The sequence below is a fragment of the Hylobates moloch genome, unplaced genomic scaffold, assembly GCF_009828535.3.
Source record: "Hylobates moloch isolate HMO894 unplaced genomic scaffold, HMol_V3 SCAFFOLD_8, whole genome shotgun sequence".
NCBI classification, from domain to species: domain Eukaryota; kingdom Metazoa; phylum Chordata; class Mammalia; order Primates; family Hylobatidae; genus Hylobates; species Hylobates moloch.
In genome coordinates this window covers 77,297,321-77,312,655 of record NW_026652283.1, presented here as the reverse complement: position 1 = coordinate 77,312,655, position 15,335 = coordinate 77,297,321, and the positions used below count along the sequence as shown (strand labels likewise).

At 52.8% G+C, this 15,335-nt stretch overlaps 1 protein-coding gene across 5 annotated transcripts in view; it reads right to left on the bottom strand.

Moving 5' to 3' along the window:
• The window catches only part of POC1A (POC1 centriolar protein A), a 79,795-nt gene extending 64,894 nt beyond the window's left edge, over positions 1-14,901 (bottom strand). For 2 of the 5 annotated variants that reach the window (XM_032161377.2, XM_058442625.1), the window contains exons 1-6: positions 14,833-14,890; positions 11,533-11,617; positions 10,335-10,506; positions 9,730-9,909; positions 7,515-7,622; positions 6,378-6,493 (exon numbers count right to left, since the gene is read on the bottom strand). In XM_032161377.2, coding sequence (XP_032017268.1) covers positions 6,378-6,493; positions 7,515-7,622; positions 9,730-9,909; positions 10,335-10,506; positions 11,533-11,617; positions 14,833-14,850 — 679 coding nt within the window. In that variant the 5' untranslated portion in view covers positions 14,851-14,890. Of the gene's footprint in view, positions 1-6,377; positions 6,494-7,514; positions 7,623-9,729; positions 9,910-10,334; positions 10,507-10,959; positions 11,009-11,532; positions 11,618-14,832 lie in introns of all 5 variants that reach the window. The other 3 variants (XM_058442622.1, XM_032161376.2, XM_058442623.1) reach the window with 3 other exon arrangements.
• Between the last annotated feature and the right edge of the window lie 434 nt (positions 14,902-15,335).

Here is a 15,335-nt window from a genome sequence, read left to right as displayed (position 1 = left end):
ACTCTTGCCCTCCCCTTTCCCTGACCTTAAAGCTCAGTACTGGAAGCTGCCTTCTCCAGGAAGCCTCCCCTGGCCTCCCAATTAGGGCCACCCCCTTCATTTGTCCTTCCAAAGCACCACAAGCCTCCCATCGGTTCACTCTTCACATTCACATACAACTATCTGACTCACATCTGGATCTCCCATGAGACCATGAACTCCATCAGGCAGGGGCGGTGTTGAGTCCCTGGCTCCCAGCTCAGTGCCTGGCACCGAGCAGGACTCAGAAAGTGGTTGGTGAGCAGGTGCTTAAGCTGGGTATCCAGAAGCCCCAGCAGGTTACACAACTCTCTCTCAAGGTCAACAGCATGTTCTAGATGAAGCTGGGGGCACACTTGGGCAGTCTACATGGGGACAGAGCAACTCCACAGCCAATGCGTGGATCAGCTGTACCACAGCCTCCTAGGGTGGCTTCTGAGGAAAACCCCAGTTTCTTTCTTCCCATTACCACAGGCCTGATGAGGAAAACCAGTGGGGCTAAAATAACCATGAACCTGCCAAGTCAGAATTGCCACCAACATAAAGGCAGATTCAAAACCAACCGTCATCTTAGCACTGAAAGGCTGCAAGAACCACTACTGGGTTGGTAAACACACCCAACACGAAACGGCCCTCAACAAGGCCCACGGGGTGCACGCAGTCCCTCAGATGCCAGCCCAGCTGATGTGCTGATGTGCTGGGGAGTCTGGATACGTGTTCCCAGGCACTTAGGGGGAAACAGCCAAGGCTTTACGTAACATGATATTTATATCTGAACAACACCCTCCAAGCACCAGGATCTCCAGGAGGCAGCCTGGAGAGGTACCAGTGGGGTCTCTGAAGCCAGCTCTTGGAGGCAGAATTCAGAGACCTCCCCCAACCAGAAAGTCTGCACTGGGATAAAGGCCACCCCCACCCCTCCATGAGCAGAAGCTGCCAGAGGAACAGCCGGTGGCAGGAGGGTGCAGAAGGGAGCGCATGCTCAGGGAGCTCTGGGCTTCCTAGCACCACCAGGGTGACAAGGTCAGTGTATGGATGCCACACCAGGGGCCCCCACCTGATCAAGCCCATCCAAGGGAAAGAATCTCTCCCAGAGGAAGGGCAACAGAATCCCCACTCCACATAAATGCCAGGAATACCCAAGCCTGGGTAGAAACACCTAGAACCATTTACTCCAGAAGAGGGGCTGGCCTGGCATACCAGGCTTTGGGGGATACCCCAGACACCAGGACCCACCCCACCTTTCCCCACTTGCTCTCCTGCCTCACCCACTGGCCACACCAGCCTCCACTCTCACTCCTCCTGCCTCTGTGGAGGTGGTGGGGAGCGGGTAGTCTATGGAGGCCTCATCGTAAGAACCACCCCTGCATGAGAGTCTACCATGAAGACTAGGCTGTCACATGAGGGCATGAGCCTTCTATCATGATGCCTTGAGCACCAAGTGTCTGAGAATGATCCACTTTTTGTCAAGTCCAAAGCTGCAGGTCTCTTCTTGGCTCCATGGCAGAGATCAGTGATGACACACACTGCCACCTGGGTGGCAGCTGTGAGCTTGTGGCTCTTATCCCATCTCCACCCCAAAGAGAGAACTCTGACTCCAGGTCAGAGATACACCAACATCAAACTTCTACAGATCCTCAGGGGCCCAGGGATGAGGCCACCACAGCCCCTGCTCCCAAATACCAAGAACTAGTCATGACTTGTGGGCAGTAGCTGGTCTAAGCAGAGACCTGAGTACACCCACTCCATGCTGCTCTGCCTATAGAGGCCTTGGCAAACCTAGGCCCACTACCTAATGGGCTGCAAACAAGCCAAGGGCCCAGAGAAAGCCTGGGTGCCCAAGCAGGAGATACCTCTCTGGAGAAGACCATGCCAGGGCCAAGCCCCACCCCAACATCCTTTCACAAAAGGACCGCTCATTTTCCCCAGGGTGGTCTCTTGCGACGTGCAACTGATGTTACTAGTGACATGGTGGCTCTGGGTTGACAAGAGGCTTTGGATTCATACCACAAAGGTGCTCTGATACCAGCAGCAAAGGACACCCAAAACACCCCTCTGTGTAAATGCCGTGTAAATGCTCACCTCAGGACGGTGGGAGAGTAGGTTGGCTAGATCAGGTGGGACAGCACCATTGTACCCCAATCAACCCTTTTAGTCTCAAAACACCAAGTACAGGGTACAGGCCTGCCCTGCTAGCTGCAAATACTTAAAACCCTCCGGCCGAGCATGGTGACTCACGCCTGTAATCCCAGCACTTTGGGAGGCCGAGGTGGGAGGATTGCTTGAGCTCAGGAGTTCAAGACCAGCCTGGGAAATACAGTGAGACCCCAACCCCATCTCTGAAAGAAAAAAAAAAAGATAAAACCCTCCAGGACAATGTGTGAGGCCAGGCAGGGGTGCAGGGGTGCAGGGGTGCACTAAAGACCAACGGACAGAGAGCCTGGGACTCTATGAGTTCTAAGCCCTGCTGACAGCCAGCCAAAGAGACCACCTCTCCCAGGGAGCCTGGGGAGTAAATGGCTAGAGTCACCGAAGTGCAAGGAACCAAGCGTGAGACAGTCAACAGAATGCCAGACTCAAAGGCCCTGAGGTGGAGACTCAGACCCATAGCTTTCCAGGTGTGTGACTGTGGGCTGCATGCTCCGCACCTGTGAAATGGAGGGTAGATCTACTTTGCTGGCCACCCAGGCCTGTCACTGGATAATGGACCTGCACGTGCTGTAAGGCACGAAGCACATTAGAGGTTCTGGGATGGGGGCTGCTGCTTAGATGCCTGAACAGTCTTAACGTGGGCTCAGAGCATATGGAGCTAACCCACCACCACAGGGATTGGCACTCCCAGGGCTCCACCAGCCCAACTCCTTGCTGAATTGAGAAATCAGAACTGCTCTCTGCAGTGATAGGCCAGAGCCAAGAAACTCCTTACCTGGGAGGAGAGTCAGCCAGCACAAGACAAATGGCTCCAGCTGCCTCCAATAGCCCAAAGCCCCAAGTGGGCTTCAACTCCAACAACCCCAGCAGGAACAGGAAGTGCCCTCATAGAGCACAACCATGGACGGCTAGACGCAGGCAGGCTGGGGCTTGCTAGCCACACACTGCAGTATCATTAACCAAATCCTCTCACAACAGCCCATCAGCCTCCAACACCCGAAGGTCATTCTGGAAGTGCCTGGTGCCCATCCAGAGTCACTAGGGGAGACACTGAATGTCACTGTGTCCGTAGGTTTCCCTTGGGTTTCCTAGGGATCAGGGACAGAAAGCAGATCAGGCGTCTGTTGCCAGAGTACTGGGAGCCCTTCCTGGGGAATGAGCCTCCAAAGAGATTCCACTGCACCTATGGGGGTGGGGGAGCCACTTGGGTAAAGGGTTTCCCCCTAGTTTCAGCTGAAGGTTTTCTGGGGAGCCCCAAGACCAGAGCAGACCTGGCCATGTCCTCCCATCAGCAGAGGATGAGAGGTATGTTCCCCCTACCCAGGGAGCTCAGATCAACCTGGCTCACTGCACCCCTAAGGGTCAGCCTAGAGGCTATGGGATAACTCCACTATCCTGTGAACACAGACCACTGGTCACGGCATTGAGCAGGGAGCTCAGGGGGAACCGGCTGTGTTTATGGGGTACTCCAAATCCCGCTAAGCCTCCAATCTACACTAGGGGTGGCTTAGGGATGAGACACTGCAGGCCCACTGAGAGGCTGTCATAAGAGGCAAGGCCAGAAGCACAAGCAGACTGCAATCTCCCAGCAGGGCCTGTCAGCCCACACACTCAGCTCCACTCAGGACTCAGCCCCTGGAGCTCATCTGAGTCCACCCACACCTCCCCAACCCTGCCATCATGGAGATCCACCCCTGCCCTCCGCCAAGCCTGCTCCCTCCAGGACCCCGGCTCCCTCTCCCCAGTACCCACCACTCTCCTCGGCCGCTCTGCATTGCTCTACCTCCTGACAACCCTCTTCACAAGACCCCACTCTCCTTCGCTCCCCAGCCTCTGCCCTCCTCAGATCTCCCATGCTTGGAGACGGGGTTCATACCTCTCACTCTGGCTGCTTTGTGGACCTTTATCTTCTGTGGTCCCTCAATTATAGGGGCTCAGAATGTGACCTCAGCCATTCTCATATCCCAGATCCCTGGGTCCAGCTGGCCCCTCCACCCCAACAGGGTCAGCTTCTCTGCTTCTATTCAACCTCTGCAACCCATCCCCCACTCTGATGCCAGCCCCTACTTTGATACCGGGCACAGCCGGACACCTACCCATCACTGGAACACATGGGGCACACCAGCCCCCAACCCCAGCAGGCTCTGGACATCGCTATCCTCTCAGATGTCCTTCTTCCCTTCATACCTTAAATGAGGAGGCCAGTCCTAGCACTGCCAATCAGGCCACATCTTTGAGGCCCCAAGCCGGAGATGGCATCCAAGGCCCTTCCCAAGGGGTACCTGCTGTTATACACGTGAACACCAGGCCCAGGCTCCTGATCCATCAGAGATGGACCTGGACCCTCCCAGGGTCACCTAGAGATCCTCTCTGCCCACTGTCAGGACTTATGTAGCACAAACCACATACCCAGCTCTGTGTTATAATCCTTTTGTGGCTTTTCCCATCAGAGCCTCACAAAGCCATGAGGAAGGCCTATTGCCACCCCTTTTACAGAAAGGAACCAGAGCATGTGCTCCTGACCACTGTCCTGCCTCGTCACCTTCCACTCCCATCTCTCCCTGTCCAAGTCCTCCCTCCTCTGCACCTGCCCATGTTCCCCAGGCAGCTGTGCAGATGTGCCCCATCCCCGAGCCCCAGCCCTTCACTCAGGCCTGGCCCAGAGCAGAAGGCTGAAGGAGGCATGGGAGAGGTATGGGCTCCAAGTGGAGGCAAGCCCCACTGCTCTTCTGTTCCAGAAGCCTCTGTCTGAAAGAGCATTGGTAACAAACCCCAGGGCTTCCTATGGAGGGGGGTGGGGTGGGGGAACAGGTTCTTGTGGCTGGCCCCTGCCACCTGGTGGTGCTGTAGGGTACTACAGGCCTTAACCAACCAGGTTGGCCTCACCAGACCAGACAGGACCAAGACAGTGTCATTGTCATCATCACTAACATTGTACCTCCTTCCCCCCATTTTGTGCCAGCCACCCTCTCAATTCTTGATATGAAACAACTCATTAACCCTCCCAACGCCTCCTGCGAGACAGGCCCCATCATTGTCCTAGAGGCCCCACAGAGTCAAATGACCTGCCCAATATCACACAGCCAGGAATGCTTTAAAAGCCAGCGGCAGAGCCCACTCTCCACCACGTGCTGTTCAAGACCAGGATCTTCTCCCCATTCTGGGAAGGTGTGCTCACCTCCATTACCCCAAAGAAAGTGCTGTCCTTGAACACCGTCAGCTAGGAAGGCTGTGTGTGGTGGGGGTGGGTGGGGTCGGAACCCCACACCTGTGTCCAGCCATGTCCTTCCCATTTCAGGTGTGGCTTAAGGAAGCGAGCCCAAGAACTTTAAGCTTAGTCCCAGGTTAACAACCACGGTTCTTCAAACAACTCCAGCTCTGCCTCCTTCCTGGTCTCAGCCCTGGTCGTCTTGCTCATCTCTGTTTTGCCAGCTACACAATTCCCAGTTTCTCCAATGACCCCTCACCAGCTCCCTTCCCTGGGCCCATCCCTGGAACTGGGGCGCCTCATGGCCCTGCCCACTCATACTTGCTCTCAGGCCAGTTCCCTACCCAATACTCTCAGCTAACTCATCCTGGGCACGTCTAAGTCTGCCCTCGCCCTCCAACTCCCACCTGGAGCCTGACATGAGCCCATGTCCACTGCCTGCCATCCTGCCTTCCAAGGGCTACCATCCTGGGCCTGGCCCCTAGCTAAGTCAACCCTCCCTATGACTCTACATCTGTGGAGGACACTGTAAGACCAGAGGTGGCCACGGTCCCACCAGTGCTGGCCTCTACTGACAGCCCTGTTCTCTTTACCACAGGTCAAGGGCTGTCACCTTGGCCCTGGAGGGCAGAGCCTCCATCACCAGGAAAGGCAAGTGGCATGCCCCTGAGAAGTGGTCCTCAAGGGAAGCCCTGGACAGAGCCCCAGTGAGGACTCCCCATCTGGCCCTGCAGTATATGTGAGATTCTGCCACTTCGGAGGTGGGCACTGAAGGGCTCAGAGGAAGCCAGGTAGCACCAGGCTCCATCTCCTGGCCAAGGTTCCAAGCCAGGCCAGCCATGCCACAGACTCTCACCCCTGGAATCCCAACAGACCCAGGACACCTTCCCGCCCAAGGCCATCTCAGGCCCATTTAAGCACTACAGCAGCGAACAACATCCAACACCAGCACAGTCCCACCAGGGCTGCCCTTGGGACCAGGAGGCTGTTCACCACTCACACTGATAATGCTGTAGCAGCCGGTGAGTCCGCACGTCCCACAGCTTCACTGTGTTGTCCATGCCGGCAGCGGCAATGCACGTCCCACTGGGGTGGAAGTCCACGTAGGTGACAAAGCTGGAAAGACAGGGGCCACTATGCACTATAGGAGGCCTGCCCTGGTTCAGGATGGACCCAGAAACATTTAGTGCTTTCCCATCCCTGTGTCCTGCCCATGCTGTTCCCTTGACCCAGACACCTCCTTTCTGTCACATTTGTTTACCAGGTGGCCAAGGGAGAGCAAGAAGAAGTAAAAGGTGAGAACAGTGGCCAGCAACTAAGGTGGACTGACCAGGGAGCACATCCCACTGCCAATTTTAAATACAAGTTGAGAGAGCTATGTTCAAACCCAAAAGTCAGCCGGGCTCCCCTGGGGTTTTCAAAGTTGGAGCTGGTATCCTTCCCAGGGGTGGCTGCAGGGCAGATCCTGCCAGCTGAGGCACAGGTGGGAAGGTCCAGCAGGGCCACAGGGCCATTGGCGCACTCCTCTCTAGGAGACAGGCCAAGGACCCTCACTACACTCATATGTGATACCCAGGCTGGTACTATGTCCACCTCTCAAGGAGAAGCCCTTGTGGCTCCCAGCCCAACAAAGAATGGCAGAAGCTGGGGTCTCTATTCAAATGCGGGCACCTCTCTCTCCTGATGATGTGGCACAATATGAACAGGCTCCATCTGCTACAATAACCCAACGAGAATTTTATAAAGCCATCATCATGGATAACATACCAAGAGGCTTTAAAATGTAGTTTGGGTGACTGAGTGTCAACTGCTCACAGACAGACATGTTGTAATCCTGAGAAACAGAAAGTGAAGGAGAAAAAGAGGAGCACAAATAATTACACAGCTCCAAAGAATTGCATGGCTTGAGGTTAAGCACTCCTGCTATTCGTGGCATGGGGCCAAAGCTTCCATCCACACAGCAAAAGATATAATGCTAGGTTGCCAGACCTTACAAAAAGCACCAGACAAGGGGCAGCAGTGATAAGGCTGCTGGTCCCACAGCTCCAGCCACTGAAGGCCACTGGGCCTCCTCATGCCTAGGTCTGTGCTCTGTGCTTGAGCGCCTACAGGTGGAGGACGGCATCTGGGGACTCACCTGCCATGCTCGCAATACGAGTGGACACATTCCCGGCTGCTCTTGTCCCACAGCTTAACAGTCTTGTCATCACTGGCAGACACGATGAGCCGCCCGTCGGGGGAGAACCTGAACCGGGTGGGGCGCAAGTCACACCACAGACTAACAGACGACATGGGCGCCACACACCTTCTTCCACAGCCACTCTTCCCCAAGTGCCTACTATCTGCCTGCAGGAACTACCCGGGGTCACATGCCCTGCTGTGATTTTTTTTTTTTAATTTGAATACCCTAATTTGTCTTTTCAGGAACAAATGCATTGCATCCTAGGAGGCAATGTTACTTCTGTTTATTTGTTCATATCTTAAATTATACTTTGTTTCTGAAAATAATTAACTTTTAGCACTTGATCAGTTTTCTTTTTTCCTTCTAAAGAGTTTTTCAGGAAACTGTGACTAAATTTTGGTTTTGGTTTTGTTGTTTTTTAGACAGGGTATCACTCTGTCACCCAGGCTGGAGTGCAGTGGTGTGATCTCAGCTCACTGCAGCCTCAACCTCCTGGGCTCAAGAGATCCTCCCACCTAAGCCTCCCGAGTAGCTGGGACTATAGGCGTGCACCACCACACCCAGCTAATTTTATTTTTTATTTTTGTAGAGATGGGAGTCTCACTATGTTGCCCAGGCTGGTCTTCTAACTCCCGGAGTCAAAGGATCTTCCCACCTCATCCACCCAAAGTGCTAGGATTACAGACATGCGCCTTCAAGTTTGGCCTATGACTTAATTTTAAATGTTATAAAAATGTTTCCTTTATTTTTTTCTTCCTGAATCTGTGAAACTTATTGATCTTTCCTGTTGCTCTTGTTTTCATTTTCTTACGTAGCTTCATGCACAACCAGCCCCTCTCCCATCCCAACAGCAAACTCTGACCAAAAGGGAAAAAGAGAAATTCTTCCTGACTTACAGGAAAACCAAACATAAATAAACAAAAAGAAAAAAAAAAAGGTGCCTGCCTCACGAGGGAGCACAGAGCAGCCTCATGCACATAAAGCCCCAGCACTGCCCCGACGCACAGCACATGGCAACATGCAGCCGACTGCCTGCCGGCAACATTTGCACAAAGGTGGCCAAAAGCTCACCATCAGTGTCATTACTCTGGGACCAGGTCCTCCGAGTCTACATTTGACTCAGGTGTGGGTCAGCACGACACAATCTGCCAACAAAAGGCATGAGGTCCTGGGGACTGCCACCAAAGGCCCAGTATGGACTCGACACCCCAGTTTGCTGGCCTGGCCCCTCCTGATCTCAGGACCCTAGTCATAAAGCCTCTAAGAGCCATCAGGGGTCTCCCAGGACAAAGGAATGGGGGTGCCCTGGAGAACAGTAACTTGTATGGGGTCCCCAGAAGAACACAGCTCAATAGTCCCCAACTTCTGACTCATGTGGTTTCTTAATGTCACCTGGCACCCCAACCCCTTCCTCTGAAGCAAAGATATTTGACCCATGGGGCAGTTCTGTTGAAAGGAATGAAATAAGCTAGAAGTAGGACTATCTGTCTGCAATTCTTGGACCTTGAAAGGTCCTTTGGGTCACCTGGCCCCCTCTCTGCATAGCACTGGCTCCCTGGCCAGCGGGAAGCCTAGCCTCCAGGCTAAGCCCCCCATCTCCGAAGCCTGCGTCCCCCCATCTGGGAGCTGTGGAGCAAAATCATCCCTGAGAACATCCCAGAGGAAAGTAGGCAAGCCTTACTGTCAGAGAGAGTTGGGTTCAAACGCAGCTCTGCCACAGACCCACCGTGTGCCCTGGGACAAGATACTACTATTCTGAGCCCCCATTTCCTCATCTGCAAAATGGAAATGTACCACCTAGCTTGCAGAACTGTCTTAAGGAACAAAAAGAAAATGTGTAGTGGTAGTACTGAAAGTACCTAATTGTTTTTGATAATAAATGGCCCCTGTTGACCTAGTTTGTGCTTTGCCAACACAGATGTCAGAGGGTCATCATGGCTGACTATGGACTAACTTACATGTCATGCATCAGCTCCATGAAGCTTCTCGACAACTTACAATGCAGGAGCTATTATTGTTCCCATTTTACAGATAAGGAAACCGAGGCTGAAGAAGCTTAAACAATGCCTAAGTAACTTCCCCGAGGTCACAAATTGGTACCTAGCAGCCCCTGGGCCAGCCTCCAACCCCCAGGGTTCCTCCAAGGGTCTCCAGACAGAACAATGCTCACTTGGCACAGCGGACCCAGTTGATGTGCTGGCTCAGGGAGAACAGGAATTTCTGGCGATGAGTTGCCCACACTTTGACTGTCTTGTCGTCAGAGGCTGTCACGAAGGACTGGCCATCACTGCAGAAGTGGACACTCCTCACTGTGGCTGTGTGTGCACGAAACGCAGTTGACTCACCTTTGCTACAAGGACAGGCATCCAAGAGTGAGGAAACCCATAACAGTGACATGAGAGCCCACAAGCACATCAAAGCTCTCCTACTCCTCAAGCACCCCTCCCAAAGTTAGCCAAGCCCAAGTACCCCAGTCTCCACAAGGGAAAGTCAGAGCCTCTCCTATGTGAACAGAGCACCATCTCTAGGCCCCATCACATGAACACAGCATCAGGTGGCATTTCTTTAGGGATAGATGGGGTCAGCCCAGAACTCCTCTTCCAACCCTGAGGGGAGGGCTCCAACTGCAGCCCCAGCCTCTGATGGCACCTCTTCCAAAGCAGAGTAGAAGTCTCACTGTGACCAGTCCAGAGCCAAGCTAGGGGACCTGGGTGGGGATGGCTGTGGCACCAGGGCCCCAGACTCCAACAAGCCTCCTCAAAGTGTATGACTCACACATTGGGTATCCAGATGCGGACAGTCTTGTCTCGGGAGCCGGAAGCAAGCAGGTGTCCCGAAGGAGAGAAGTTCACACAGGTGATGGCATCCTTGTGGCCAGTGAAGCGGTAGGCGCGTGACTGCGGCTTCATGTGCCAGACCATGAGGCATGAGTCCATGGAGCCACTGGCTGAGGAGGACAGTGGGTGATGCTATGACCCGCAGCTCTAACGGGCTTCAAGCCTCCACCAAGACGTTGGAGAGGCAGGGGGAGCAACTGGCCCAGCTCCACCTTCCCTGGCATCCACAAACAGACCGTGAGAAGTCTCCCATGGAGCAGAGCACATCTCGAGGTATGGTCTGGAGGTGGAGAGCCTGTGGCCCAGAGTTCTCCAAGGAGCACACCCACATGGGAACAAGACCGAGGCCCTTCCCATGCTAGCCCTGGACTGCAATCCAGAGCTCTGGGAAAACTCATTCCCATGGGGCCCAGGGTCTCCCCCCAGACACATCCTGAGGGCACCAGAGAGCAAGTCCTCCCTGGCTGGGAAGCCAGCCCCTCCCATTGAGAGGGCCCAACTCAGTACGAAGCCTAAAGGAGGTCCCCAAAACTGACCAAAAATCACTTCAGTTCCCTCTTAACCTTTACACATCAGAGGGTCTTGATGACAGGATGAAGGGGCAAGCCTCCTCTGCAGGAACCAGAAAGTGCAGTCATAAAAGCTGTGTACGAAACCTCATGCAACCAAGGAAGGGGGACACTCAGCTGCAGCATAAGAGCAGTGGGGTTGAGGGGGGTGCCCAGCTCTGCTCAACAGCCTTCTCACCGACAAGGCTCTTCAACAAGGTGTGCCTTATTACTGTGGGCAACAGAATCAATAAAGCTTCAAGGAAAAAGAGTCACTGTTTAGGGACCACACCAAAAGACAGACCCAAAAGGTGGCTAGGGTGTGCAGAAAAGACCCAGATCCCAGTCCCACCCTCAAAAGCTGTGTGGCCTTAGCAACGCCCCTAACCTCTCTGACCCTCAGGCTCTGCATGTAAAATGGAGCTCATGAAGCCCAGTGCCCAAAGAGCTGGCACGCAGAAGCAAGAAGCAGGTCTAGACAAAGCTGTGCAGCCCTTGTGCTCTGCTTCCCACCCACCACCCCTCCAAGGTAAAAACTTGGCCTGTTCAGCTCATAACCTAGAACCTAGACAAGGTGCCTCTTCTTACCCAGCTGCTTTGTGTTGATACTGAAGTCCACACAGGTAACTGCATCTCGGTGGCCCTTAAAATGCCTTTCCAGCGAGGGGTCCTCCTGAGGGAGAGCCAGGGTCAAATGTGTAAAGCCTGGGTGAGGAAGGGGCTTCCCCAGGGCCAGCACTTTTCCTACAACAGCCAGGGGAGTAGGGTTAAAAATGCTCAAGGCATGATCTTATATAAAGAAAATCCTAAGGAATCCACTTAGGATTAGTTTTTACTAGGAATAGTTTTTACTATTCGAATTAATACATCAACTGCGGAAATGCTTCAACAAAAACAAAAAAGAACAAATGAGTTCAGCAAAGTTGCAGGATACAAAATCAAGACGCAAAAATCAATTGTCTTTCTGTACACTAGCAATGAATAATCCAAAAAATAAAACTATTTATGATACATAAAAAAATAGGAATAATTTAAATTAGCTGGGCATGGTGGCGGGCGCCTGTAATCCCAGTTACTCAGGAGGCTGAGGCAGGAGAATGGTGTGAACCCGGGAGGCGGAGCTTGCAGTGAGCAGAGATCGTGCCACTGTACTCCAGCCTGGGCGACAGAGCGAGACTCCGTCCCCAAAAAAAAAAATAACAGGAATAATTTAACAAAAGAAGTGCAGGACTTATACAGTAAAGACGACAAAACATCACTAAGAGAAATGAAAGAAGACTTAAAAAATGGGAAGACATTCCACGTTCATGAACAGGAATACTATTGTTAAGATACAATACTACAGTACTACTCAGATTGATCTACCGATTCCACATAATTCCTATCAAAATCCCAGGTGTCTTTTTTGCAGAAACTGACAAGCTGCTCCCAAGATTCACATGAAAATGCAAGACACCCAGAAAAAAAAAAAATCTTTAAAAAAAAAAAAAACAGATACTGTAGAAAGCAATTTGGCAGTTCCTCAAAAAGTTAAACATAGGTCAGGTGCAGTGGCTCACACCTGTAATCCCCACACTTTGGGAGGCTGATGCAGGAGGATCACTTCAAGCCAGGGGTTCAAGCCCAACCTGGGCAACACAGCAAGACCCTGACCCTACAAAAAAATTAAAGAATTAGCCACACGTAGTGGCTCATGCCTGTATTCCCAGCTACTCAGGAGGGTGAGGTGGGAGGACTGCTTGAGCACAGGAGTTCAAGGTTGCAGTGAGCTGTGATCACATCACTGCACTCTAGCCTGTGCAACAGAGCAAGACCCTGACTAAAAAAAAAGTAGTTAGCCAGGCACAGTGACTCACGCCTGTAATCCCAGCACTTTAGGAGGCCAAGGTGGGCAGATCACCTGAGGTCAAGAGTTCAAGATCAGCCTGGCCAACATGGTGAAAACCCCTCTCTACTAAAAATACAAAAATCAGCCGGGCGTGGTGGTAGGCGCCTATAGTCCCAGCTATTTGGGAGGCTAAGGCAGGAGAATCGCTTGAACCCGGGAGGAGGAGGTTGCAGTGAGTCGAGATCGCACCAGTGCACTCCAGCCTGGACGACAGAGTGAGACTCCTAATCAAAAAATAAATAAATAAAATAAACATAAATAAATAAAATAAAAAATGAAGTAGTTAAACGTGGTTAGCAAATGACCCAGCAATTCTAGGTAAACACCCCAAAGAGTTGGAAACATGGTTTACACAAAAACTTGTACACAAATGTTCAGAGCAGCATTTTCCTTAATAGCCAACAAGTGAATGAACCCAAATGATCCATCAACACGACTGAATAAACCAAATGTAGCATATTCATACAACAGAATATTATTCAGCCATAAAACGGACTGAAGTGCTGATGCTTGCTGCAACATGGGTGAACCTTGAAAATATCCTAAGTGAAAGAAGTCAAACACGAAAGGCCACATTTTGTCTGATTCCATTCATATGAAAAGTTCAGAATAGTCAAATCTATAGAGACAGAAAGTATTAATATATTAGTTTGCCAAGGGTTGGGAGAAAATGGGGAAACGGAAGAAGCGGCGTGACTGTTATTGAGTATGGAGTTTCTTTTTGGGATGATGAAAATATTCTGGAATTAGTGATTACAGTTGCACAACACTGTGAATATACTAAAAACTACTGAAATGTACACTTTAAAAGGTGAATTCTATGGTGTGTGAATATCTTAATAAAGTTAAAACACCAGAGAGAATATTCTGGAGACTCTCTCCATCCAATAGCAGCTTGTGTCTTAACACTTGAAGGGTTATAATTCAGCCATCCAAACATCTCCCCATACTCTAAGTATCAGAAACCTCAAAGAAGCATTTTGGGTGCTCCAGGAAGCCCAAAGGCTCCTCTTGGAAAAGGATGTCCTTGGGGCACAGCAAAGCCACTGCCACCCTACAGAGCAGTAACCAGAACAAAGGCCCTATGGCCTTGTGCCCAGCTCCACCCCTAACGCACCTGTCAGAGTCTCCTTTCAACAACAGCCTGGGGGAGGGTCCCCAACAGGGCCTTCTGCTCTCACCTGAGCTTCTTGAAAGAACATGCGTAAGAGAGTGTCCGCCTCTAGGCTCAGTGGGCAGAAGCAAGTTCAGGTCCACCCCTGACCAGTAGGTCCCGTGGTATCTCTCAACATCGCCTCCCCTCTGTAGTTCCCTACATGTGGGCCTCATCTCCCTCAACAGTGGTTTATACATGAGGGGACAGGAAGTGAGGTAGAGTACCAGATTAGGAGTCAAAAGGTCTGTATCCTAGCCTGGACTCTCCGTCCATGTCCTCAAGTGCCTCAGGGCATCACAGGCTACCACCCAGCCTCCCTGACTCTCCAATCAGCCAGAGGGCCTTGCCCGTTCAAAGGAATCTCTCGAAATGAGGACCTCCGGAGGAACGTGGACTCAGAGAGGGCGGCTCCGCCCAGCTCACACTGCAGGCCCGGGCATCCCAGCGTCCTGCTGTACCTACCTGCTGGAGCAGGGTGTACCCTCAACAAGACCCCACGCAGCCACCCACTGCTAAAGACAGGAAGAATGGCTAGAGAGGCCCGATACCGGCCCCAGGTCACACATGAGTCAGGACTTGGCCGTGTGTCCCTCGCTAGGATGCAAACTATGGAGGCAGAGGCCTGTTTGTTCGCTCCAGAAACCCAGCGCAGGGCCTGGCGCAGGAGGCGCTCAGAAAGTGCCCGACTCAGCGCCGCCTGCACAGACGGTAAACCGGACCTGAAGAGGACCACCCTGGAACCTGGCGCCCCGCCTGCCCGTCGCAGCCATCGCTCTGGCCACTAGGCGCCCAGTGTCCCAGCGGGGAGATTGACGCCTGGGGAGTTGCATTCGGCTGGGCTTACCGCACAGGGCGCAGCCATGGCTGGGCTGGCGGCGCCGAAGGCAGCTGCGGTGGCCGTTGCGGCCCGTTCAGTTTCCGCGCCCCCAACGGCCACCAATAGTAACGCGGGCCGCGTCGGCACGCCCCGCCCACCGCAATTAAAGGAGAAGCGCCTCAGCTTTTTGCCCGACGACTGGAAGCAGAGCTGTATGACCGGCGCCCGGCGCCACGGTCTCCGTGCCCAGTTCCCCAAGCCCAGACAACTCACAGACAGAGCAGCCAAAGGCCTCTGGCCACCGCCACTCGTTCCGCCTGAGAAATTAAAAGACCCAGGATGAGGGGTTCACCCCACCAGCCCGTCGTCCGGCTACTCTAACGGCGAGCGCAGCCTGCTGGGAAATGCAGTTCCAAGCCACCCACGCCCCTATGTCTGGAGGAAGGTGGAACTACACTTCCCAACATGACATGAGGGCGGGCCGGGTTTTACCACCCGAAGCGACGGCCTTAAGGATCCCGGAAGCGGAG